This window comes from Corythoichthys intestinalis, chromosome 2, assembly GCF_030265065.1.
Source record: "Corythoichthys intestinalis isolate RoL2023-P3 chromosome 2, ASM3026506v1, whole genome shotgun sequence".
In the NCBI taxonomy this organism is placed as follows: Eukaryota; Metazoa; Chordata; class Actinopteri; order Syngnathiformes; family Syngnathidae; genus Corythoichthys; species Corythoichthys intestinalis.
In genome coordinates, this window is record NC_080396.1 from 38,554,737 (window position 1) to 38,582,438 (window position 27,702).

Consider the following 27,702-nt stretch of genomic DNA (forward strand, 5'->3'; position numbering starts at 1 on the left):
TTTTATATAAGTATAACACAACTTAAAATGGCTATAAAAGTGTCAGATTATACACTAAATGCACAAAAAACACCAAATGCAGAGATATTCAATTTCAGGATCAATAGCAATATTTAACATATCATATAAGTTTTTGACCAAATAGCAACTTTTTTTTTTTTTTTTTTTACTGCAAGTTTTCAACAGCTAATAAATCACTCAATTTGACATCAGAAACTTAATACTTGAGGAAAACATGCAGAATCAATTATAAATAATATGTAAATAGATTATTAATAAATTCTATATACAATCACAACTTATTATAGAATAGAACAGCATTTTATAATCATTATACACTATATACAGTTAACAAATGAGACTAGTGGCCGCCTGGCGTAACAGGAGCTTTTCTGGCAAAAACTCTTGTGAATAAATGCTTAAATCCCCGAATTCTTCATAGATATGGACGTAAAACAGTCTCGATTCTTGGTTAAAAGCAAATAAACCGTGCAGTTAGCGTTTATTTTACTTATATTGACGAAGTACAATTCGACTATGTTAGCGAAGAGGCTAGCGTCCGCCTGGCATAAAAGGAGCTTTTCTGGTGAAAATTCTTCTGAATAAATGCTTAAATCCCCGAATTCTTCTTAGATATGGACATAAAACAGTCTCAATTCTTGGTTAAAAGCAAAGAAACCGTACAGTTAGTGTTTATTTTACGTATATTGACGAAGTACAATGCTTCTATGTTAGCGAATGAGGCTAGTGGCCGCCTGCCGTAAACAGCTTTTGTGGCGAAAATTCTTGTGAATAAATGCTTAAATCCCTGAATTCTTTATAGATATGGATATAAAAGAGTCTCGATTCTTAGTTAAAAGTAAACTATGAGGCTAGTCAGTTACGAAAAGTAGCCCCCTCTATGTGTAAACAAAGAAGAAAATTCCTGCAAATAAATGCTTCAATTACGCATGCATGGTACGAAAAATATATTTACCTTGAATCCTCGAACAAATCATTCCTGAGACAATCCATCCTGTTTGTATGCGGTACAACTTTCGTCGTTAAATCCAATCGAAAGCAAATCCAAGCTTAAATCCGACATGAGCTGGTGCCGTCTTCGGCTATTACTAAATGAAGCTCGGCCCCCTCTGATAAGGCGTCGAGCAAAGAATGACGAAGTAACACGTCAATAGTGATGATGTCTATGATTGTCCATATTAATAATCTAAGCTGTAAATATTGTATTGTCATTAACGCTCATGCCAAAGCAATCTAATATTCTATAAAATTCATCTCTCAAAATTAATAGCAAAAAAGCAAATGGCTACCAGATGAATCGAAATAATGAAATGTGCATGCAAAATGTTTTACACTTTTCTGTTTAGGCATCATGCTGAAGGTGTGAAGACCACCACAGAGACAGTGAAGCAGGCCTTGGTGGATGCTAAGACAGCTCAGACATCTGCAGAAAAGGCCATCGCCAGAGCCAGAGCTGACATAGATGACACAGAGAACCGCCTGGCACAGGTGAACAAAAGTGCCCAAACCTTTACTTTTAGCACAATTTTTTTAGTGCAACGTAACACTGAGGAACCTCAAAATTGGAGGACAAGCTCTGACACTGATTGAGTTTTTACTAGGGTTGTTCCGATCATGTTTTTTTGTTCCCGATCCGATCCCGATCGTTTTAGTTTGAGTATTTGCCGATCCCGATGTTTACCGATCCGATTGCTTTTTTTTTTGCTCCCGATTCAATTCCAATCATTCCCGATAATTTTTCCCGATCATATACATTTTGGCAATGCATTAAGAAAAAAATGAATAAAACTCGGACGAATATATACATTCAACATACAGTACATAAGTACTGTGTTTGTTTATTATGACAATAAATCCTCAAGATGGCATTTACATTATTAACATTCTTTCTGTGAGAGGGATCCACGAATAGAAAGACTTGTAATTCTTAAAGGATAAATGTGACTTTGTATATTGTGACTAAATATTGCCATCTAGTGTATTTGTTGAGCTTTCAGTAAATGATACTGTAGCCATTTAACTGTTCTGCCCAAATGCATGATAGGAAGTGCAACCATGACTGTGCGTAGTGGCACCAATTGATATATTTTCTCTGCGTTGGGAAATAACATAGGGTGTTAAGAAAAAGATCAACTACTACCTTTCTTCCCCACGTTGCGTCTCACGATATTTCTAATTGTTGAGAGAGGGATTGTAAGTGTTTAGCCAATTAAAGAAAGGCTCCAAAGATTGCCAAAATGCACTCTACTCATTTTATGCTGCCTTTTAGCTCTAAATACAGGTAAAACGGCGCCATTATAGATTCAACGCGACAATGCGTGAGTGGGTCGTGCAGCGCGTGCATTGATTACATTAAATATTGTAACGTGATTAATTTTTTAAAAATTAATTACTGCCTTTAACGACATAAATTTGATAGCCCTACTTTAAGCCAAAACTAAAGACTCTGGATGAGTGTAAGACATTTTGTCTGTAACGTTAAATACAATTAGAAAACGATTTAATTAAAAAATATATATATATTAAGTAAAGGCATGTCCGATATTTTTTCCGATCGATCAGGGCATCTTTAGTTTTTACGAATTCCAAAAGTTTTCACATGGGAACATGAATTATTAATTTTTTTTTTTTTTTAATTATCAATCTCATACGATTTACTGAAATCCCTGTAAAGTGAATTTGGATGTTTTTGTAGAAAAATATCATTTGTTTGTCAATAAACAGTATAAAAAGAAATGTAGTGTTTATAAGTGCTATTTTCCTGACTTCGATGATTGTTCTTCATAGTCTTGTTTTAGTTTTAAAATTGTAAAGCCATCGTAACACTTGCTGGCGACAGGCAGAAAATGCCAATGTCTAAATATAGTCAAACTTTTTACATTACTTGTGAACTCCACAGATCGAGTCAGAGACATCGAATGGTGAAAGGCAACTCAGTGAGGCTATGGACCGGCTCGGCACGCTGGGACGACAAATTAATGCGCTGAAGACCAAACGTGCTAACAACAGTATGGCAGCAGCCCGGGCTGAAGAGACGGCTACAATGGCACGAGACAAAGCAAATGAAGCCAAACAGGTCTTTACGTGTTTACCTGTTCGGTCAAATGTTGGGGCATCACTGACACATACTGTACACTCTAATCTGCTGATGCGCAGATTCTAGACGGACAGCTGACCGATAAGTACCATGAGGTGAAGCTGCGTGTTGGCACCAAGGCCAAAGCTGTACAAGATGCCAAAACGAAGGCAGAGAGCCTCAGGGATGAAGCGAAACAACTATTACAAGATGCCCAGAACAAGTTGCAGAGACTAGCAGGTAGAGTTTCTGTGTTAGAGGGGATGAAAAATAACTAAAATAAATAAATAAGTCATATTTACTTAAGAAACGAGAATGTTTTTTATATATCACACCAAATAAAATTGGATAGGTTGGCCCAACATCACTCCAACTAAAATTGAAAAAAAAAAAAAAAAAAAAAAAATTTGCATGTTAGGTTAATTGAAGGTTTTGAGTTAATGTTAATTTGAGTTTGACCGGTTGTTCTTTCTTACCGATGATCCTAATGAAGACGAACGCTGGAGAAAATTGATTGAATTTTACTGTAAAAAGACTAAGTATGTCTATCATTACTGGCTTTTGTTACCACAGAACTGGAGAAAAATTACGAGGAGAACGAGAGAAAGTTGGAAGGAAAAGCTCGTCAACTGGATGGTTTGGAAGACAAGATGAGATCCATCCTCAATGACATCAACAAACAGATACAAATATATAACACGTGTCAGTAGGAGACTCCGCCCTACTGTTAGGCACACTGCATGTGATGGCTGGAACATTTTTAGTAATTTAAAGAAAAAATATGCTTGTAAATGTAAATTCAGTACACATACTGAATATTTCAAAAATGCGTGTATGTATAATTTAAATCACAGATGTCAAACGATATGGGAAAAAATGTTATACTAACTACTGAGTATTTTTTGTACCTATTTAGAAGGATCATGTAAATTTAAGTGGATGCTTGATATAATCTGAACTCAACCTTTCTAACCTGCTTGAATTCCTACAAAAACAGATGGTGTTTTGAACATATAATATATAAACCTCATGTTTAAGCCACTTTTATTCTTGGGGATTTTAAAAGGAACCGAAGGAAAGTCTCTTGATTTTCTGTAATAAACTCTTCCATCCTCAAGTTGGACATTAAGAGCTGGTGATTATGTACAAAACTAGGCAGTATTTATTCCAAAGCATTGAGCATAACAGTGTGTAACTTTGCTTATTATATTCCTCTCCCATAGTACAGCACAGAAAAAAACGTATATAATATTACGACTACAGGATCTCACTTTAAGGCATCATATCATATAAATTCGCTTAAATTTTTGCTAATACAAAATGTGAGAAACCAAAGATGACAAAAAGAATTACCGAAAAATGTACTGTAATTGTATTACAGTGCCTTCATTTTGTGAATAAAGGTTGGAAATGTGTTTTTATTTATTCATTTATTTTGGCTTGTGAATATTTATTCCTACATTTCAGTCAGTTTACATATGCCCAGATGAAGCTACCTCAATTTGATTCTCAAAGTGCTTGAAATTTGAATTTCTAGAGAGTCCTAGTGCTAGTCCTAGTGACCTTTACCAATATCATATAACACTGCATGGTCTACAAGCTGTTAGGTTTTGTGTTTGTTTTCTTCTAGTGTGACTTGTCCCTGTGATTGCCCATTGATTTCACCTGATGTGCCTTCTCCTAGTCCTATCCTCCTGTGCTCACCTGTTCCTTGTTGTCTCGTTAACCCCCTATCCTCCTGTGCTCACCTGTTCCTTGTTGTCTCGTTAACCCTTGTCCACGTGTGTGTATATAAGCTCCCATTTTCTGGTCACTCCTTGTTGCGTCATTGTCAATGCCCATGTGCTCGTCAATGTCTGTGTCGGTGTCTAAGTCAAGCCCTGTCCAAGTCCTCGTGTATCAGTCCCTCCGATTTAAGTAAGTTTTGTTTGAATCTTGCCCTCTTGATCCCCAGTGCTTTTGGTTGTACTTTGTGTTTTTGTTAGATCTCATTAAAACGTTTTTTGAGTCCACCACCACCTGCCTTGCCGCTTTTTGTTTCCCTGCAATTGGGTCCACACAACCTGCCTGCCTGCCTGCGTCCCTGACACAAGCAAAATCCTTCTTCAATGAAAGTAGTGATACTTAACTAAAATCGGGTCACTAAAAATGGAAAATGAGGTCAAAAATGTCAATTGGCTATAGTTATTGAATTTAGTTTTAAATATCTTGAATACTTAAGCCAGACATGTCCAAAGTCCGGACCGGGGGCCAAATGCGGCCCGTGGTCAAATTTCATCCGGCCCCCAGCCTCTGTCATAAAATCAATAACGTCTGGCCCGAACACAGACTTAATGAATTGGTCAGCAGTACTGCAACCAGCATATGAAGTAGCTTACAAACAAAATGGTGCCCCTCATTTACCCACTAAAAGGCAGCAGCACTTTAACCTTTTATTGCCAAATGTATCACATTTGATACAACTAAAATTTCATGATTTTAGGACTAATTTAGAATTTTGACATTTCTTTTTGGAAAAAAAAAAGTGATGGATGCAAGTCAACTAGTGCATCTGCAGGTTCCATGAGAAAAAACACATGATTTAGCATGAGTTATAGATATAGAGCGCTTATTACACATATTCATTTTGACTTTTCTTTTTACAAATTTGGAAAAAAGGTTTCATTAGGACCTTATTTTTCAAATTTAGGCATTCTCTGATAATTGCTTCATGTTGGAGGTATTTAAGGGCTAAGCAACATTACTCCGTGTGACCCATTACTTCCATTTTCTAAAATGGTGGCAATCAACAACAAAAAAAGAAAGTTGACTGTGACGCCCAACGCTTCAAGGATAGGTGGAAATTAGGGCCCAAGTACACCGCATGCGTGATCGTTGCGGTTCCGGTCCGGTTCAGTGTTGACTGCGTGCAACGCAGTCCGTCAAAAACAGGCAAATCATACCGGCTGCTGCACGGCTGCGGTCCGCCAACTCCGTCCCCTCGTGAGCTCTCGCGTGATCGCGCGCGATAATGTGCCATTTAAATCAACGACAAACACACGGAGTCTGTAGTATGTACTCATCAGAGAAGCAGAGAGAGAGCACATTATTTTCCTTGCATATTGATAATGTAACGTTTGCTAAGCGGAAGTTTGGCAGCGAAAACAACACACGAGCTTCAACGCCTTTTTCCTCTTTTTCTTTATTAACTTCCCGCCACCTCACCAATGCAAAAACAACAACTGCAGTGGGGAGAACAAGTATTTGATACACTGCCAATGGCCATTGTCAGTGTATCAAATACTTGTTCTCCCCACTGTATTTACACCGACGCTATCTAGTCCACCAATCGGAGCGTCGCGCTGGTGCACCAGCACACCAATGACAGCCCCGCGTTGGTGCATAAATTAACCCACCGATGACAGCCCCGGTCGGCACAACACCGGCGACGCTACAATATTTTAGTTGTGTCTGTCTCTTAATTCCAGACTGACTGCATCATGTTGAGATCAGGGCTCCGTGTGTGAAGGGAAGGGGGGCTATTATGCCCTTGGTTGTGTCAGTGCGTTTATATCTTTGTGCACATTTAAAATTTATGGCACATAACATCTCATAGGGCTGTTATAAACAACTGATAAATAATCTGTCATATTTATAAAATGGATAGCGAATTATATACGACACGAACTAAAAAAACAGCGTATTTGGGATTGGTGTCTCAACATTGCAGATTCATGTGCCCAGCGCAAACTGTTGTTTTTTCTATTAAGAGTCAAGTTAAATGTAAGAAAGAAAGAGAAACGTCTTGAATAGACCACCAGGTCGAAAGTTGTGGGTGTCTCTTTTTTCCTCTTTCGTCTCTTTTTTTCTCTTTCCTACTTTCCCCCCCGACTCTGTTGGTAAATGGTAAATGGTGTTGGTAAATGGTGTTATATACAAACCGAGATTGTTTGTGCGCGGGGCACGAGAATTTCTGCAGTGGAACCACTTCCAGATACGCTGCTTTTTTTCTTTTTTTTTCTTTTTTTTTTTTTTTTTTTTTTTTTTTTGCTTAGCACGTCGTGTGTTTCATATCATTGCCAGAAAAACACACATAATAGGACACTTTGCAGTTTCGCTTTTAATTGTGTCCTTATAGTAACGATCTGCTGCATGTATATCACATTGTGACTTTCCACCTCCATGAAGAAGCGCTCATCATCCATTTTCGCTCGTGTTTAAACCGTGATTAGGCACCTGGCCTTTTGACGTCAGGCCCAGCTCCGCCCATTTTGTCGGATGCGTGTCCGGCAGAAATAGAAAATAGCCTATACCATCCGGCGGGCATGCGGCACGCAGGAGGTGGTTCGCAGTCAATCCGGAGCACTGACGCGGCCGGTATGCGTTGAACAATAGGATATAATGGGAACGGATTGGCTCCGGCGCTATTTTTTACCGGAGTCGGACCGGAAACGCAACAATCACGCATGCGGTGTACTTGGGCCCTTAGACTATTTCTTCACTAAAATACGCAAAAACTGTCTGCCCTTTTTTGCAAAGAGACGTCGCTGTTTTTAAAGATTTCAATGTGAGGCGATATTACCAAACGAGACACGCTGACATGTACGACAAGATTACAGGGAGGATACGCAGCGAGAAATTGAAGCAACTTGAAGCTAGTTTAATGTCACAGCAGCAGTATTTCGCAAGAGTCCGAGAGTCGAAAGAGAAAAAAAAAATTAAGCAAATGTGACACAGTGAATGGCTTGTTAAAATTTGCTTAAATATTGTTGAGAGAAATGGTGGAGGAAATGTTTTGTATTCATAAATGTGCCCTCAGTTGATGTTGAAATAATGTTCCTATTGCTTGTTATGATTGACATATTATCTTTTCGCCACAAGATGGCAGGATGGGACTTAATTGTCTAAAGTGCTACATTTATTACTTCTTTGTGTTTGACTTTGACGACTTTGATTTGTGGGATTGCCTGTGAAGACAGCAATGAGAGAGGATGTATCCGCATGTCAATGTCAATGGTGGACACGGGAGCGACATCTCATATCATCACTGACGTGACCAAGTTCAAAAGCTTCCAGGAGACGTTCAAACCAGAGAACCACAGCGTCGAGTTGGCACATGATACCCGGTGCAGTGGGGTCGCACTTAAAAGAGGAGATGCGGAGTGCTACCTGATTGACAACGGATGACATGATAGCTGATATCATGACAAAAACCTGTAACAAAGTTAAAATTGAAGAAGTTTGACAGTGTTATTTTTGGAATTTGAAATGTAAAAGTTAATTTGGTTGTTAAAAAAGGCATCAACATGAGAACAAGTGGGGGTGTTGAGAGAAATGGTGGAGGAAATGTTTTGTATTCATAAATGTGTCCTCAGTTGATGTTGAAATAATGTTCCTATTGCTTGTTATGATTGACATATTATCTTTTCGCCACAAGCTGGCAGGATGGGACTTAATTGTCTAAAGTGCTACATTTATTACTTCTTTGTGTTTGACTTTGATGACTTTGATTTGTGGGATTGCCTGTGAAGACAGCAATGAGAGAGGATGTATCCGCATGTCAATGGAAATTAAATGTGCCGAGTTTTGGCTAAAAGACAACTTATTCTCCGTCAATTCTTCCTACGAATGCAACGTTGAGCTGCAACCACCTCAACAAATATATTATTCTACGTAAAGGACGTCAGCCAAGGTCGGCCCCCCACATTTTTACCGCACCAAATCTGGCCCCCTTTGCAAAAAGTTTGGACACCCCTGACTTAAGCCAACCAGCACTAAACTCTTAGTTTCCAATCCATCAAGTACAGTTCAGCCATTTTTTTGTTTTGTTTTAAATCTCTGAAGCAGATATTCCTCAAAATTTTGTAGACCAGTGCAATACAAAAACGTTGGATACTTGGGTCAAATTGGATGGGATGTGGACAATTAGAAAAAATAACTTGTTAGGCAGCAATTACAGGAATAACATGTAACATTTCTAAGATACAGATCGATCACCAAAAGATCTATAAGCGCCTTACAGACAAACAGGTAACATTAAAATAAATATTGAGTTTAATTAACATCAATAATCTGCTTTTTTCTGGGAAAAAATAAGATAACGCTGGGGATGTTGGACATGATTAAGAAAGACTCTGCCAAGATAATTTTTGTAAATAATTTTTCATTTTAATGTTCACCATCACATTCTGAACTCATTGGTTGCGTTTGACAGTGATAGATCAGAGTTGCTCTAAAAAGAAAGTTTTTACCTTGACTATACAGTAACTTTTGCATATTACCACTTGAAATACTGAAAAAAATCCGATCAACTTTCTTACTGTTTCATCTGTTTCAGTTGTATCTTAAACAACTCATTGGCGGCCATATACAGTGCCTTGCAAAAGTATTCGGCCCCCTTGAATCTTGCAACCTTTCGCCACATTTCAGGCTTCAAACATAAAGATATGAAATTTAATTTTTTTGTCAAGAATCAACAACAAGTGGGACACAATCGTGAAGTGGAACAAAATTTATTGGATAATTTAAACTTTTTTAACAAATAAAAAACTGAAAAGTGGGGCGTGCAATATTATTCGGCCCCTTTACTTTCAGTGCAGCAAACTCACTCCAGAAGTTCAGTGAGGATCTCTGAATGATCCAATGTTGTCCTAAATGACCGATGATGATAAATAGAATCCACCTATGTGTAATCAAGTCTCCGTATAAATGCACCTGCTCTGTTATAGTCTCAGGGTTCTGTTTAAAGTGCAGAGAGCATTATGAAAACCAAGGAACACACCAGGCAGGTCCGACATACTGTTGTGGAGAAGTTTAAAGCCGGATTTGGATACAGAAAGATTTCCCAAGCTTTAAACATCTCAAGGAGCACTGTGCAAGCCATCATATTGAAATGGAAGGAGCATCAGACCACTGCAAATCTACCAAGACTCGGCCGTCCTTCCAAACTTTCTTCTCAAACAAGGAGAAAACTGATCAGAGATGCAGCCAAGAGGCCCATGATCACTCTGGATGAACTGCAGAGATCTACAGCTGAGGTGGGAGAGTCTGTCCATAGGACAACAATCAGTTGTACACTGCACAAATCTGGCCTTTATGGAAGAGTGGCAAGAAGAAAGCCATTTCTCAAAGATATCCATAAAAAGTCTCGTTTAAAGTTTGCCACAAGCCACCTGGGAGACACACCAAACATGTGGAAGAAGGTGCACTGGTCAGATGAAACCAAAATTGAACTTTTTGGCCACAATGCAAAACGATATGTTTGGCGTAAAAGCAACACAGCTCATCACCCTGAACACACCATCCCCACTGTCAAAAATGGTGCTGGCAGCATCATGGTTTGGGCCTGCTTTTCTTCAGCACGGACAGGGGAGATGGTTAAATTTGACGAGAAGATGGATGCAGCCAAGTACAGGAACATTCTGGAAGAAAACCTGTTGGTATCTGCACAAGACCTGAGACTGGGACGGAGATTTATCTTCCAACAGGACAATGATCCAAAACATAAAGCCAAATCTACAATGGAATGGTTCAAAAATAAATGTATCCAGGTGTTAGAATGGCCAAGTCAAAGTCCAGACCTGAATCCAATCGAGAATCTGTGGAAAGAGCTGAAGACTGCTGTTCACAAACACTCTCCATCCAACCTCACTGAGCTCGAGCTGTTTTGCAAGGAAGAAGGGGGAAGAATGTCAGTCTCTCGATGTGCAAAACTGATAGAAACATACCCCAAGCGACTTGCAGCTGTAATTGGAGCAAAAGGTGGCGCTACAAAGTATTAACGCAAGGGGGCCGAATAATATTGCACGCCCCACTTTTCAGTTTTTTATTTGTTAAAAAAGTTTAAATTATCCAATAAATTTTGTTCCACTTCACGATTGTGTCCCACTTGTTGTTGATTCTTGACAAAAAATTAAAATTTTATATCTTTATGTTTGAAGCCTGAAATGTGGCGAAAGGTTGCAAGGTTCAAGGGGGCCGAATACTTTTGCAAGGCACTGTAAGTCCAATTTTGACTGGGAGCAGAGGTGGGTAGTAAATGCCTTACAATTACTCCGTTACAATTGAGTAACTTTTTGAGAAAAATGTATCTCAAAGAGTAGTTTTCAAAGCCATACTTTTTACTTCAGTAGATTTGTGAAGAAACGCTACTCTTACTCCACTACTTTTGTGCTACACTAGGTTGGTACACTAGGTACTTGGACTACATTTTTCCTCTTTATTCTAAACATTAAGATTTTTACTTTATTTCTTGCCGGAGACGTCAACAGTGACTCTACCAGCTTCATCAATGAGACGTCGCAACAATAATCACATGACCCAATTATACAAACCAGACTCAAGCTTGCTGTTCTTTGATCACTCCGGCCTGTTGAATCACATGGCATCTTCAAAGCACTGTAAAAAAAAAAAAATATATATATATATATATATATTTGACACAAAGAGCGCCGCCGTCAACATGACTCGAAAGCGTTTGATCTCTCCCGATTGACCACGGAAAACCGGAGATATGATCCCTTTAGTGTTATAAGAGGAAATATGTTTTCTCCGCGAGAGGGCACTCATGCTCTTTGGACGAATAATGCTTCATTTCTGTTGATTTTTTTTCTCTCACCAGAATTCATTCATTTTTTAAATTTATTTTTTTATATTTCTTTGGCTTCAAGAGGATATGTAATACGGTAGGTTATATTACAGTATAATAACAGTTCATAGAGACAGGTTTCCTGAGCGAAACATGGGGACCGCCATCTTTGATCATTTCTGGTAAAAAAATTCTGGTTTAGGCAGAAGAACATGAAGTGCGATTGAAGTTAGCAGTGTGTTGACAAAGTTAAAACTGCAAAATCAAACCAGAGGAACCCACTGAATCTCCAAAAATGGATTCAGCGCGGCCTAGATGAGACTGCGACTTTCTGTGGCGTGTGTGTGAACTCCTGGAAGCGCCTATATATATGGTTGGAAGTGGAATGTTAAGAACAGCACCCAGCATCAAAGCGCCAGTGTGGATCTACCTCGCCATACGCCTTAAATCCAAACCAGCTTCAGAAAATAAGGATGTGCTTTAAACCGCAGGATCTTCATAAGATTGTATGTTTTGTTAATCACTTCGTAGATCATTCATGGAAAAAAATATAACAACCTGTCAGCCTGTGTTGACGTGAGATGTAGATTGATCCGCCGGGCACTTCAGAGACCAAAATGAGATGAAATTACAAATGATATGACAGTTGCCGAATGCAGAAGGGCTGACACATATTTTGTTGTTACAAGGTAATACTACAAGGTATGTACATATAAACATAAATAGCATGTAATTCTTTGTTATTGCAGATATTGATCGCAATAGAACATTTGGACAACATGATTCCATTTGTTTTATTTTAAACGATTGGTGCTTTGAAAAACAGGTTTATTATTAGTAGTATTAGAAAAATATTAATGAAGGTGGAGCAGAAGTCAAGCCTTTCATCATCAAAGTAGAACGCACATAGTCTCTCTATATGTCCATCGACGCACAGTTAATGTGGTTGTGAGGCACATCAATTTGTCTTCCCTTGCCTAACAGGGTTTTCCTCCTGTAAACAAACAAACGAACAAAAAACTTGCACCTACGCGTTTACATAATTGTGCGATCCTACACGTACATATTAGCAACATACTATCAGCAGATAGCATGTGTTGCAGCCACCGCAGTACAGTAGTTGTAGTATATAATATTAAACATCATCATAATTACAATCATCATTGTAATAACAATATCAAAGACAACAAGTCCTATCATGCGCAACATTTTAGCTTTTTGTATTTTTTTGCGCACTGGACACATGAAAATGCAGGGAGAGGAAGAACATACCTTCCATAACACCAGCGGCAACATAGCTACATAAACACCCGGTTTTTGTGGTGGTAGGGGCTTGGGTCCACATCTGCCTTCATGAAGATGCTGTCCTCCCATGTCGTGATGATGGCAGTGGTATTTCCAAATTGTCTTTTTTGAGGGATTTTGATGAGTAATGTTACTCCAGCTCCATTGTTGTAATGGATGGAGAAACGGAAATCGCAAGCAGAAATGCTGACGTAAAGCAGAAGTACCTCGGTAACTTGTATTTTTTTTCTCAGCACAAAGTTACCATTGTTAAAAAAAAAAAAAAATCAAACAGCGTTAGCAGTTACAATGTTACTCATTACTTGAGTATTCTTCTGACTAAATACTTTTTTGGAAGACTACTTTTACTTGAGTAATATTATTCTGACGTAACGATACTCTTACTTGAGTAAAGGTTTTGCCTACTCTACCCACCTCTGACTGGGAGGGACTGGTGCAGCCCTTGACGGTGATCGACATCAAATCCATTTTGATTGGGGGGCGGTGCTGGGCTAAACCTCCCAGTTGAAATGGATTGGCCAACCATTGCCATAAATGGCACTGAAACATGATCATTTAATGCCAGGTATCCCAGTTAGAATGGATTTGCTATATATCGCTGTCAGTGAATGAATGAATATCCAACTCATAAAAGCATTTCAAGAAAAAGTTAAATATGACATGAGGATGGCGGAAAACACAGACAAGACTGAAAAAGCTATTTCTGCTCTTGCACCACTCTTAACATAGCATAAACTGCTGTATTTTAAGCCAAAAGAACTGTTGTGTTTACTAGAACGATATGTCTATATGCTGCCATAGCTGATTCATGGCGCATTAAGCCCCAGAACTATTTTTAATCTGTCCATTTTACCCTGGAGACCCCCGTTTACATACATTGCGCAACTGCTTTTGTTTCAACCAAGCCATAAATAGAAGGTAAGTAATTATATTTATTATTCAAAATGTAATTTTTAGTTTAGAATCATTAATTGGTCTAATATTTAGTTTAAAAAACGCCTTTAAAAAATTAATCACTAGCATATTTTAAAATTTTAAACAAATTACGTCACAATGAAAAAAATAGTGTCTGTAAATAAGTCACGGATATCTGCCTCATAACTATCGCTTAATTGTATTTTTTGTTTTGTTTTGTTACTGTTGCGTTTTCCCCAATATTTTATATGATAAGTAATCAATCCAAACAAAGAAAAAAAAACAAAACACATTTACAAGGGTAAATATATGAAAAAGAAAATCTCAACCACTCCTTTATGTCTGCGATTTCTGCATTGTGACCCTTGTCATATTACCATGTTTCACCCATAAAATCCCCCCAAAATCCAGCTGTGGCTATTCACATCTGTGTCTTGACACTCAGTCATACATGCTACATTGAGTTTTTGGATCGAAAAGAGGTAAGTATATCGTTAAAATAACGGCATCTTTAATTAATTATGCTCATGCTCTCACCTCCAGTTAGGGTTTTGCTGTTAAAAAAAAAAAAAAACTTTAAAATGCCCTCCCTTTCCAAATGTGTCTTCCCCCAGAAAATTGAGATTTTAAGCTTTCAAATGATGTATCACACATGCATATAGGACAATTTTGAAATTTGGTCAAATTGGGGGTCTCAAAGCAGAACTTCAAGACATCTGATTGTTATCCGCCGTATGGACAGTACATTTAAAGGCTAAAACGTCAACCTTATTTCCCACAAACTTATTCGTTCCATCCAACCTGTGTTGTTCATGTGTGTGTGTCATAGGCGGAGTTTGACTTTTGGGGCGGGGGGGCACAACATGTTGATGACCCCAAAACCCAGTGTCAGCAATAAAATTAACTTACAAGAATATTAATAAGATGAAAATGAGTGTTTTTTTAATTTTCCAATTCCCATTATTTTGTAGGGGAATTTTTAAATCAGGCTGCTTGGGACCGCTATACTTTTCGCCAAGATCGCCATCCACTGAATATGGTAAGCCCGCTGGTGTCTTGCCAATGTAGTTACCCTTGTCAAAAATTATATCCCCTGGCTGGAGCCACTGCGCTGTGCTGATTTGCACGATTTTTGGTGATGTAGTTATGTACGAAGTTTTAAAACATGGCCCATCCATTAAAAAAAAAAAAATCTGTTGTATAATGTAACATAGGTATTGAATGTAAAAAAGGCCATGTTTTACTCGTAGGATGACTTATAACTAGGGTTGTTCCAATCATGTTTTTTTGCTCCCGATCCGATCCCGATCGTTTTAGTTTGAGTATCTGCTGATCCCGATATTTCCCGATCCAATTGCTTTTTTTTTGCTGCCGATTCAATTCCAATCATTCCCGTTAATTTTTCCCGATCATATACATTTTGGCAATGCATTAAGAAAAAAATGAATAAAACGAATATATACATTCAACATACAGTACATAAGTACTGTATTTGTTTATTATGACAATAAATCCTCAAGATGGCATTTACATTGTTACCATTCTTTCTCTGAGAGGCATCGACGGATAGAAAGACTTGTAATTCTTAAAGGATAAATTTTGTATATTGTGACTAAATATTGCCATCTAGTGTATTTGTTGAGCTTTCAGTAAATGATACTGTGGCCATCCCAAATGCATGATGGGAAGTGGAACCATGACTGCGTAGTGCTACCAATTGATATATCTTCTCTGCGTTGGGAAATAACATAAGGTGTTAAGACAAAGATCAATTGCCACCTTGCTTCCCCACATTGCTTCCCATGATATTTCTAATCATAGGGAGAGGGATTGCAAGGCTTTAGCCAATTAAAAAAAGGCTCCAAAGGCTTCCAAAATTCACTCAACTCATTATGCACTCACTGCCTTTTATCTCTCTATATAGGTAAAACAACGTCATTACAGATTGAGCGCGACAATGAGTGAGAGGGTCATGCAGCTCATGCATTAATTGCGTTAAATATTTTAGCGTGACACATTTTTTTTTTAATTAATTGCCGCCGTTATCGGGATAAATTTCATAACCTTACTTTAAGCCTAAACTAAAGACTCTGGATGAGTGTAACATATTATGTCTGTAACGTTAAATACAATTACAAAACGATTTAATATATATATATATATTTTTAAAAAAGCATGGCCGATATTTTTTTGCCGATTCCGATACTTTGAAATTGAAGTGATCGGACCCGATCGATCGGGATGCCGATCGGGACAACTCTACTTATAACTGTTATTACTCTAATTCAAAATTCAAGTCCTCTATGGAGTTTACAATTTTTGACGGGGAATAACTAAATTGGCAAGACACCGGTGGTGGCTCTGTTGAACAATTAGTGGTGCAAATTGGAACGCCGCTCACCATTTTGGCAGTGCTCTCTGGATTTTCTTGGTCCACAGTTTCAATGCTTGGTTCATGCTCAGTCGTTGTTGTCGCTTTTGAAAGCCTATTGAAAAAATTACGTATATCCATCTTGCCTCTTCTGTCCTCAGGTGGTTTGGCTAAGCAAAGCAAATGACTATCTAAGGTGCTAGTCACATGATGTGTTCGAAAAATAATTTTGACCAATTAAAGAAATGGCGGAAAACACTTTGGTGACTTGAGTTCTGCTCTGAGACCCCCAATTTGGCCAAATTTCAAAACTGTCCGATTTGCACGTGTGATACATCATTGGAAAGCTTAAAATGTCAATTTTCTGACGAAAGAAAAATTTTGACCAGGAGAGCATTTAAAAAAAATAAATATATTTTAAACCGCAAAACCATAACTGGAGAGCACGCGAGAGCAGAATTAAAGACGCCATGATTATAACGAGATATTATCGCGCCCTTACCTTGTTTCGATCCAAAAACTCCATATAGCATGTATCATCGAGTGTCAAGACACAGATGTGAATGGCCACACCTGGATTTTTTCGGGATTTTATGGGTGAAAGATGGTAATATGACAAGGGTCGCGATGCAGAAATTGCATACGTCAAGGAGTAATCGAGATTTTCATTTTCATATAGTTACACTTTAAAAAAATTTTTTTTTCAATTTTTGTTTGTTTGGATCGATTATTTATCATCTAAAATATTGGGGAAAATGCGACAGTAACGAAAAAAATACGATTAAGTTATAGTTATGAGGAAGATATCCGTGACTTTTTTTACAGAGGCCAATTTTTTTACTGTGACGTAATTTGTTTAAAACTTTAAATATGCGAGTAAATAATTTTTTAAAGTATTTTTTTAAACAAAATATTAGACAGCAATTAATGATTCTAAGCTAAAAATGACAGACATTTTGAATAATAAATATAATTCTTTTTATGGCTGGGTTGAAAGAAAAGCGGCTGCACGACGTCTGTAAGCGGGGGTTTTCAGGGTAAAACGGACAAATTAAAAATAGTTCGGGGACTTAATGCGCCGTGAATCTGCTATGGCAGCATATAGACATATTGTTCTATCAGACACAACAGTTATTTTGGTTTAAAATACAGCGGTTTATTTTATAGAGGGGTGCGAGAGCAGAAACTGCTTTTTCAGCCTTGTCTGTGTTTTCCGCCAAATATTTTTTATTTTTATTTTATTTTATTTTTTCATTTCATTCATTTTTGTTGTTTGTTTTATTGCTTTACAACTTTTATAAACAACATTTTACCGGAAAACTCTTAATTTTAAAATCATATATAGGAAAGTCAATTACATGCAATGACACTTGTCGGCCACCGGGGGGGCAGCCGCCCGTAAATCCCGCGTATGTGTGGCACTTATTAATATACACTCACCGGCCACTTTATTAGGTACACCATGCTAGTAACGGGTTGGACCCCATTTTGCCTTCAGAACTGCCTCAGTTCTTCGTGGCATAGATTCAACAAGGTGCTGGAAGCATTCCTCAGAGAGTTTGGTCCATATTGACATGATGGCATCACACATTTGGTGATTTGAGTGACTTTGAACGTGTCATGGTTGTTGGTGCCAGAAGGGCTGGTCTGAGTATTTCAGAAACTGCTGATCTACTGGGATTTTCACGCACAACCATCTCTAGGGTTTACAGAGAATGGTCCGAAAAAGAAAAAATATCCAGTGAGCGGCAGTTCTGTGGGCGGAAATGCCTTGTTGATGCCAGAGGTCAGAGGAGAATGGCCAGACTGGCTCGAGCTGATAGAAAGGCAACAGTGACTCAAATAACCACCTGTTACAACCAAGGTAGGCAGAAGAGCGTCTCTGAACGCACAGTACGTCGAACTTTGAGGCAGATGGGCTACAGCAGCAGAAGACTACGTCGGGTGCCACTCCTTTCAGCTAAGAACAAGAAACTGAGGCTATAATTTGCACAAGCTCATCAAAATTGGACAATAGAAGATTGGAAAAACGTTGCCTGGTCTGATGAGTCTCTATATCTGCTGCGACATTCGGATGGTAGGGTCAGAATTTGGCATCAACAACATGAAAGCATGGATCCATCCTGCCTTCAATGGTATCAACGGTTCAGGATGGTGGTGGTGGTGTAATGGTGTGGGGAATATTTTCTTGGCACTATTTGGGCTCTTGGTACCAATTGAGCATCGTTGGAACACCACAGCCTGCCTGAGTATTGTTGCTGACCATGTCCATCCCTTTATGACCACAATGTACCCAACTTCTGATGGCTACTTTCAGCAGGATAATGCGCCATGTCATAAAGCTGGAATCATCTCAGACTGGTTTCTTGAACATGACAATGAGTTCACTGTACTCAAATGGCCTCCACAGTCACCAGATCTCAATCCAATAGAGCATCTTTGGGATGTGGTGGAACGGGAGATTCGCATCATGTGCAGCCGACAAATCTGCACCAACTGTGTGATGCCATCATGTCAATATGCACCAAACTCTCTGAAGAATGCTTCCAGCACCTTGATGAATCTATGCCACGAAGAATTGAGGCAGTTCTGAAGGCAAAAGGGGGTCCAACCTGTTACTAGCATGGTGTACCTAATAAAGTGGCCGGTGAGTGTAAATATCATTTTATCATAGAAGTACGCGCCGCACGTCACCTCTTTACGCCTTTGAAACCGTTGAAGATCAGTTGTCATTATTATTATTATTTTTGCACATCAAAACCTTTCGACGAAATGTGTCAGATCAAACGATGTGTCTTATTTCGACTGTTCCACGTAAGGTCACGCAAATATTTGGGCGCACATGTGCGCGACCGAAAAGGGAGGGTTTCAGATCACGTGGTCCCGCCATCCAGGAAGTGACTCGCTTTCATTAGGTTTGGCCGAGGCCGGGCAGGATGTTGTCTTAAACAAAGTAAGCCTAAACAGCCGATTGGTCACCTACCAATTGGCACCATTGGGCTGACCGTCTTTCGGCTATTGTGTTTTGGACCAAGCTCAATACTCAGGTACTTGTTGAAATTTGTTCGAAATGGCTCCAGGATAAAAAAAGAAGATTCCAGAAGCACCGTCGCGGGCTTGCGAGCACGTCCAGAAGGAGCTGAGCGGCCTTCTGTCGCTAAGAAGCGAAGAAAGCTTAGCAGCCGCACAACGAGTCGCCGGCTGCTGTGTAGAAACACGAAAAAATTACACTCGTCCTTAATTCGACACTTGGTGAGTTGGATGCATTCACTTCGTATCAAGACAGTCCCTTGTCCTTAAATGACCGCAAAGCCTTGCCCATTTGTGCTACTCTAAAATTGAGGCTAGCATTAGCTTTAGCGCCAGCTAATGACATTAAGCGATTGCTTGTTTTGCTCCTGCTGCAGAAGTCAGGCGTTGGCATTCTAATGAAAACATCTAAATGAACAATAGGGACTATTACCTATTAGTAACACGTTTAGACAGGTTAAATTTAATGCGACATAGTTGCATGTTGTGTCGATGTTTTATAATGACGCCATGCTCTGTTTACCGGTGACCGCAAAATCGTTGGCGGACTGTAAACATGATCTCGACAAAGACTTGACAATAATTACAGGTCAATGCAAAGAGTGGTGTGCTTAAAAGATGTTTAAAGCTACACGGCTACCTTCATCAGTCAATTCGGTAGTAGTGCGTTGTCCAGCCATAACAACAAAAACAAGGACTGTTGCCATTGTTTGAGAACGTTTTCCCTGCCAGTACATCTATTTGTTACATCCGAAAAGTCTCGCTGAACACTCAAATACAATAAAAGCATATATATTTGAATATATGATGTATATACAATTATATTTAAGAAAAATAGAATATTTGGGGAAATTTGTCAGTCATTTCAGAAATTTTGATGGTGAAGCATTAACTCATTCGCTGCCATTGACGTGAGTTTCGTTGTCTAACAGATATTGAAAAGTGACAAACCTACATTACGGTTTGTCACAAATGTTTTTACACAGTAGGAATAAAATGCTGCACACTTAAATACAGTAAAAACATACATTTGTATTAGGGGTGTGACAAAATATCGAAATGGTGATATATCGTGATTTGATCGCTTCGACACCCGATCTTTTCAACACCCGATGTAAAATTTGACTCGCTATTTGTTTCTCCATCCGATGACATGCTCGAAATACTAAGATTTATGACTGTGCTGTAGTTTCTTTTTCTCACAAGACGGGCACATTTTTGTGAGAGAAATCAACATTTCCAAGAATGTTAGTGCAGGTGGTGAAAAAAGGAAAAAGATGAGGCTTACCATTGAAATGAAGATGGAAATGATAGAAAAATATGAGCGTGGTGTGCACGCCCGTGAACTGGCTCGACAATACGGCCCTAGAATGTCTACGATCTCAACGGTCCTCATTTGACCTCCGTTTGCCAGTCTGTACAAGTTAAGGTTGCAATTATTATTGGGGTAACATCGCCAAAAAATCGCCAGCTTCGTCAGGTTTTTAATCATTTATTTCAGAACTTGTGCAACGCAACATGCCTACTGTCCGCCGCAGCAGAACAAAGTGAAAGTAAAAAGTCCTCCCTCACTCTGTTAAGTCAGCCACGCGGTACGTTCAGTTACACCACGCAATAACATCCGCCACATTAAAACCCGATTCGTTACATTATTACAGGTATTATCATGTTTTTTTGCTCCCGATCCGATCCCGATCATTTTAGTTTGAGTATCTGCCAAACCCGATATTTCCCAATCTGTTCGCTTTTTTTTTTTTTTTTTTTGCTCCCGATTCAATTCCAATCATTCCCGATAATTTTCCCAGATCATCTACATTTTGGCAATGCATTAAGAAAAAAATGAATAAAACTCGGACGAATATATACATTCAACATACAGTACATAAGTACTGTATTTGTTTATTATGACAATAAATCCTCAAGATGGCATTTACAGTACATTATTAACATTCTTTCTGTTAGAGGGATCCATGGATAGAAAGACTTGTAATCCTTAAAGGATAAATGTGACTTTGTATATTGTGACTAAATATTGCCATCTAGTGTATTTGTTGAGCTTTCTGTAAATGATACTGTAGCCATTTAACTTCTGCCCAAATGCATGATGGGAAGTGCAACCATGACTGTCCGTCGTGGTACCAATTGATATATCTTCTCTGCGTTGGGAAATAACATAGGGTGTTAAGAAAAAGATCAACTACTACCATTCTTCTCCACATTGCTTACCACGATTTCTCTAATCGTTGGGAGAGGAATTGTAAGGCTTTAGCCATTTAAAAAAAGGCTTCAAAGGCTGCCAAAATTCACTCTACTCATTTTACGCCGCCTTTTAGCTCTATATACTGTATGGGTAAAACGGCACCATTATAATTTAAACGCGAGAATGCGTGAGTGGGTCGTGTAACGCACGCGTTAAATATTGTAATGTGATAAATGTAAAAAATATTCTCTCCATTAACGCGATAAATTTGATAACCCTACCTTAAGCTTAAACTAAAGACTCTGGAAGAGTGTAACACACCATGTCTGTAACATTAAATACAATTAGAAAACGATTTAATATGTCCGATATTTTTTTGCCGATTCCGATACTTTGCAAATGATATGATCGGACCCGATCGATCGGGATGCCGATCGACCGGGACATCTCTAATTATTATTATTACTAATATTGTTATTCGGATTTTTATTCATAATTTAATTTGCTTTGCTCTGTGTAACAGCAGCATTTATTAAGGATTTAGTGTAGGTTTTTAGGCTGGTGAACGGATTGCATCTGCTCGACATCCGACCATTTCGACAAATGGAACGGATTAACTTCGTATGTAGAGGTACCGCTGTACAGCACTTTAAAAACAAGCCATGACAATGCAACTCTAGGTAAAGAAACCACCAAGCAGTAAAATTGAATTTGAAGCTTTTTTTCTAATTGAATTGGTACTTGATTTAATTGAATAATAGTTGTAGCACTACTTGCAGTTAAAAAATAAACTTTGTTTTTTTTGTTATCTGGTGTTTGTCGTTTTTCAGGAGCACCATTTATGTGCTGTTTTTAGCATTTTGGCCCAGTAATTGAAGGAAACTATCGGGTGGTTATATTGATTGTGTGTTTTTTGTGTGTCTCTACTCTCTATCTATTGCATTAGCTTCCCTTCCCTGTTACCCTTCCTGATTCTGTTCTGAGAGAGGTCAGACCAGTATCATCGCCAAGATAGCTGGGCCAGGCAGGAAGCGGCACACCTCAGATCCAGACCCCAGCAGCAGCGGTAGTGAGTCTGGCGACAGGCGGCCCCTTGGCACCAAGCATCTGAAGATGTCCAGCAGCAGTGGTAATGGGGCCACAGGCCGACGCAGCGGGGCTGCGAATCAGCAGAGGGGAGGAGGCGACCATGGGTCCGAGCTGTCCTCGAGCGCCAGTAAGAAGAAGCAGAAGGACAAAGCTAACCAAGAATCCAGAGAGGCCAAAAGAGTTGCTGCTGCTGCAGGGGTGGATGGAGTCCTTGCAGAGGTCAAAAAAGGTTAGAGGGGCAAATAATGGGGCGGGGGGGGGGCACCTTTATGTGAATTCAGAATGTAGTTGTCTTCTTTTAATATTTGTAAATAGTAATGTCCCGTTCAAGTATTCTGGTTTTGTTTTTGGCTTCTTAAAATCATTTCCTCGTGTGTATGTGCAAGTTCCTTGTATTACTTGCAGAAAGTGTGTGACCGGTGTTATTTTGCCCTCCCACACACATTGTGCGACCCCTGGCAAAAATGATTGAATCACTGGTCCCTCTGGATGTTCACTCAGTTGTTTCTGTAGAAAAAAAAAATAATTATAAACAAGAGTCAGGACAGGTAGCTTTAGTCATTTCAAATGGCACCTTTATGTTTTTAGGAAACACTAAAGTAGAAAAATATTCTTGTATATAATAACTAAAGGTTATAGATTTTATGACCAATGAGAGGGGAAAATATGGACTCACTCAATTCTGAAGAAAAATGATAAATCACCCTGAAAAATTTAATTCTGAAATCTGATATCTGTATCACATTTGTTCAGTTTGTTTGCAGGTAAAGAGTGATATTACTTCAGTGAACTGTTGCTCTTTACTGGCCTGTATTATGGCTTCAACACAAAAGATGTCAGTTGAAACAATCAAAACAATGAAGGGATTATCTATTTCATTTAAAGAAGGTAAATCACATGGTGTTGCAAAACAGAGCCGGCGCTAGCTATTTTGGTGCCCTAGGCATAAATACTTTGTGGTGGCTAATAAACCGATCATAACCCGATTTCTGGAGTTACCAGATTATTCAAGTGGTCGTGTAAAGAGCACGATCCGCTATCCTTTATCTGATAAACACCGCTATTTTACATCTCTGAGCATGTGTACAAATGGAAAAACGGATGTCGCTAGAGAGGCCTTAGGGACGCCAAACTGATTCGCTTTCTATGGGCCTACTCTGCAGTTAGCGAGCTTGTGTAACGCAATCGCCACACTCGCATTTGAAGAGGTTCAGTGGGACAACTTCAAGCAAGCATTTTTGGTAGACATGGAGGAAGGCCTATGCTGAGACCAAGAGTTTTACGTCATGTACTTGGAAAGAAATCGAACTATTGACTTAACATGTAAACCAGTTTTTTCCTGATTATCACATCACTGAAGTGCACGTAAATGCGTCAAATCTCATTATTGTCATTACCTGGTTATTCCCAGTTATCAGATTATTGTAGTCATGTAAACGTAGCTGATAATAAATGTTTTAAAAAAAAACAACAACAACATTCTTACCTGCAAGTGATTCGCGGGCATCATCTCGCTCCTTTTTCCTCTTCCTTTTTTCCGCCCCCGACTCTTGTTGTCTTTCCGATGACATTTCCTTTCAAGAATAAACTTCTGCCAAATTTGCGACTGAAGCATAATGGAGCAAACCACTAGGGAATGGGGTGGGGGCACCAAAGATAGACTGACGAGAGGGCCGTTGCCTGGCACGGCCAGACTGTTCTCCATGTATTTTTCAAACACTGAGACACGAGTCATTGACAACAGTCTGTCTCGCGCTAGCCATGTTAAATAAACTCCGCTCTCCTCGTATGTTTCCTTTCGCGCGCAAAGTCGTCCTGCCCTCGTCGTTTTACTAACGTCACGTCTGCCCGTCGCTGATTGGTCCACTCCGCTGTCTGTTTGCTGTGGCTTGCTCCACCCTGGAAATTGTATCCGCTGAGTGGTGGCCAGACTCAACCGCTCTGGTGTACCAGGCAAAGAGGGCCGCACAGGAGATTCTTTTTGTGTGTAAATAATGAGCCTATGTTACTTATATTTGTATTACTTGCATTTATCAGTTATAAGTTTTATTTTAAATACTATATATTGTTGTCATTATTACAGTTACTATATTTTAGGATTTTTTACAAACTTAATTTTTTTTTTGTGCCCCTTCAGGCAGAGTTGGTGCCCTACGCGCAGTGCGTGTTATGCGTATGCGGAGCGCTGTGTCTGTTGCAGAATATATGAAAGTTGTTAAGTTAACGGTGTCTAAATACTGATTCAAGCACAAACTACAGTAAACATAACACCACAGGCTAACATACCTTGTCATGACAAAATATAAAGTTCTATGTTTGAAATGTTTTGAAAACTGACTGAGCTACAAAAAATAAAACAACAAAAATGCAAGGAAACTGGAGTTAAATATATGTGACCAAACTTGCCTAAATGTGATTTGTATAAAGAAAAAAACAAGAGAAAGCCATCTTGAACAAAATTATCATTGTCTAATAAGGAGAAGTTTTCATGTACTGTTGTTGGCACCTCTGTAAAGTTGGCCCCCTGTCATTTATAGGAAAACTTTGTCATTTGTTTTTGCTAGGTTTGTGCTGCTATCGTTTTTGAGATATTGAGATATTAATTTCAAGTGATGACGTCAATCGCATCACCTCGATCGCCGCTGACAAAGCGTACCAACTCACTCAATAACAGTGGGATTTCCCAACAACAAGCGCAAAAGCAGCAGGAGGGAGAGTGAGAGGCTGTACAAGCATGAAACAGAAAAACATATATATTTTTAATTACCGTATTGGCCCGAATATAAGACGGCCCTGATTATAAGACGCCCCCCTCTTTTTCAAGACTCAAGTTTGAAAAAAGACTTTTTGAACACCAAATTAATTTTTATACAGAAAATAATTACTGTACATCTGAAACAAATGATTATAACAATATATTTGAGAGAAAAAGCATGTTATTTTGCCTCATTCAAATCTTAATATCTGAACATTTAAATATGTAAACTAAGTACAATCATGTGATTGTACTTAGTAAATTCGTAAATGAATGGCTTCTGGTTTTTGAAATGTAAATAAACCAATCTATTGTCATAAAACAACAAAATTGCAATAACTGCATTAACCATCAAAGTGAAGTCTAACTGTAACTGTAGTCTTGAAACAAATCTGAATAAGGAAAAACATTGCAATAAAATAATGCAAACTGGTTAAACTAGTAGCTGAGAGCTGTCATGAGAGAACATCGCTTCAATGATATCTGGCGTCATCTAGCGTCGTGAATGGGGAAAGTAGCTGAGATCTGTCATTAAAGAACATCGCTTCAATGATATCTGGTGTCATCTAGCGTCATGAATGGGTATAATGTCTTGACCGCGAATATAAGACGACCCCCTCTTTTTTAATCTTACTTCAATGCAAAAAACACTGTCTTATATTCGGGCCAATACAGTAAAAACCCGATCCTTTTCACCCGATTAAAATCCTCTGAAAAATGGCCCGATTTCCAGTCACGTGATTGGATCGGGACATTCCTACGGGGTACGGACATTTCCTCACACTTGTAGCCTTCCCAAGCGCTAGGTGTTAGCTAAGCTTTAGCATTACATGGAAACTTGTCTTGGGGGGCAGAGTAGAGGATGAGCAATAGGGTGTCCCAGGCCCCCTATATAAAATCACATATTAACAGATTCGGACTTGCACACCCCTTCATTGTATTCCACTTGCTAAATGAACCGAGCACACGAAATTTCACTCCCATAGCTTGTTGCTAAGGCTTCCCTCATTGACATTCCTACTGGACTGGCAGTGGTTAACGTGTCGGTCTCGCACAATTCTGACTAATGATCGCCTCTCTCCCAGACTGATTGTCTACCTTGCATAATTCACATTGGACAAGGTGTTACATGCACTGTTGCAATGCAACTGAAGTGCAATACAACTAGATAGAAGCAATGCAACTGAAGACAGGGAAGTGACAGCTGCACTACTGGAAGCTGGCCTTGTCAGCCGTGGGGAATTGGTGACGGTGATGTTCGACGACCTGAAAGATGAGCTGCCGCTCGTCTTCGTCCTTCGTCAGGCACTGGTTGAAGTCGGTCGCCAGCTTCACCGCTCGCTCGGCAACATCATTCACCGACTTCAGCTCGGAAACGACAACTGGAACTTCCCACAGATCCGCGACTGTAGCTGGAAGAGGCAGCTTCAGGCAGTGCAACAGGTTCTGCGACCTCCGGGTGATGAAGTCGCCCAGGTCAGCCCTCTTGAGTGTAAGGGTCCTCCTTCCTTCCAGCCGCCGCAGTTCCTTCCCTTTCTCCTGAGCCTCGTAGAGGTTGTGCAGCATCTTGGCCTTCTCCTCTTCCTCGATCTTCGTTGAAAACATCGCCAGGGGGGCCAAGTCCTCGCTCAAGTACCAGAGATGCCCACGGAACTTCTTGAGAGCAGCCAAGCCGACTTCACTGTCAACAGCTGTGTATCTGTCCAGCTCCTCGCACATCTCTAGGTCGTTGACAGGTGCATCGACGGTCACTGGAGCTTCGAACCACCGCTTGAGGTAGACCGTCACTGCGAACACGTTGATCTTGTGCAGAGCTCTTGCTTCATGTGGAGTGAATTGGAACTGCTTCCGGAAGATGTAGATTTTCAGTGAGTAGATGCCTTTGGCCATCCATCGAGCCCGGTGGTACGCCCCAGGCCGGTTGAAGCGGACAACTTCTGTCCCGGGGCCCGTAAGGAAGAAGCGGGCGAGGAGGATGACCTTGCGGTAGTCGTCCCTGTGGTGGGTGGTCTCCAGCTGGCTTTCGATAAACCCGACAACTTCGTCCTTCTTGAGACGCACCCACTCAGAGAGGTTGTCGTTCGGATCGTCATCAAAGGGAGATGCCTTCGAGTGGTCCAGTAAATTCCATTCTGCTTTGAAGCGGATGAACAGGGAAATATCAGGGCCAGAGGATCAGAAGAAGAGGTTGAAGACAGCCGCGATGACCAGTTCCATGCTATGATCGCTGGAAAGTGCGATTTTCTCGAAGTAAAATCACATTCGATCAGAAAAAGACTTGCTTAAACCACCTCCCACGTGGTAAGCTTCCCAAATCCGATGAGTTTTTCAAAATCTGTGATATTTTGGGGGGGAACCCCCCCCCCCTTCGGGT

General features: G+C 39.6%; 2 protein-coding genes across 9 annotated transcripts in view; both read left to right on the forward strand.

Moving 5' to 3' along the window:
• The window catches only part of lamb2 (laminin, beta 2 (laminin S)), a 72,453-nt gene extending 67,430 nt beyond the window's left edge, over positions 1-5,023 (forward strand). For all 4 annotated transcript variants that reach the window (XM_057830367.1, XM_057830369.1, XM_057830368.1 and 1 more), the window contains 4 exons: positions 1,368-1,509; positions 2,921-3,097; positions 3,178-3,337; positions 3,671-5,023. In XM_057830367.1, coding sequence (XP_057686350.1) covers positions 1,368-1,509; positions 2,921-3,097; positions 3,178-3,337; positions 3,671-3,807 — 616 coding nt within the window. In that variant the 3' untranslated portion in view covers positions 3,808-5,023. The remainder of the gene's footprint in view (positions 1-1,367; positions 1,510-2,920; positions 3,098-3,177; positions 3,338-3,670) is intronic.
• Positions 5,024-11,523: 6,500 nt separating this feature from the next.
• Positions 11,524-27,702, forward strand: part of usp19 (ubiquitin specific peptidase 19) — a 40,025-nt gene continuing 23,846 nt past the window's right edge. For 2 of the 5 annotated variants that reach the window (XM_057826465.1, XM_057826457.1), the window contains exons 1-2: positions 18,946-19,506; positions 22,431-22,802. In XM_057826465.1, the coding sequence (XP_057682448.1) occupies positions 22,598-22,802 (205 nt within the window). In that variant the 5' untranslated portion in view covers positions 18,946-19,506; positions 22,431-22,597. Of the gene's footprint in view, positions 11,761-18,943; positions 19,507-22,430; positions 22,803-27,702 lie in introns of those variants that run through there. The other 3 variants (XM_057826441.1, XM_057826449.1, XM_057826433.1) reach the window with 3 other exon arrangements.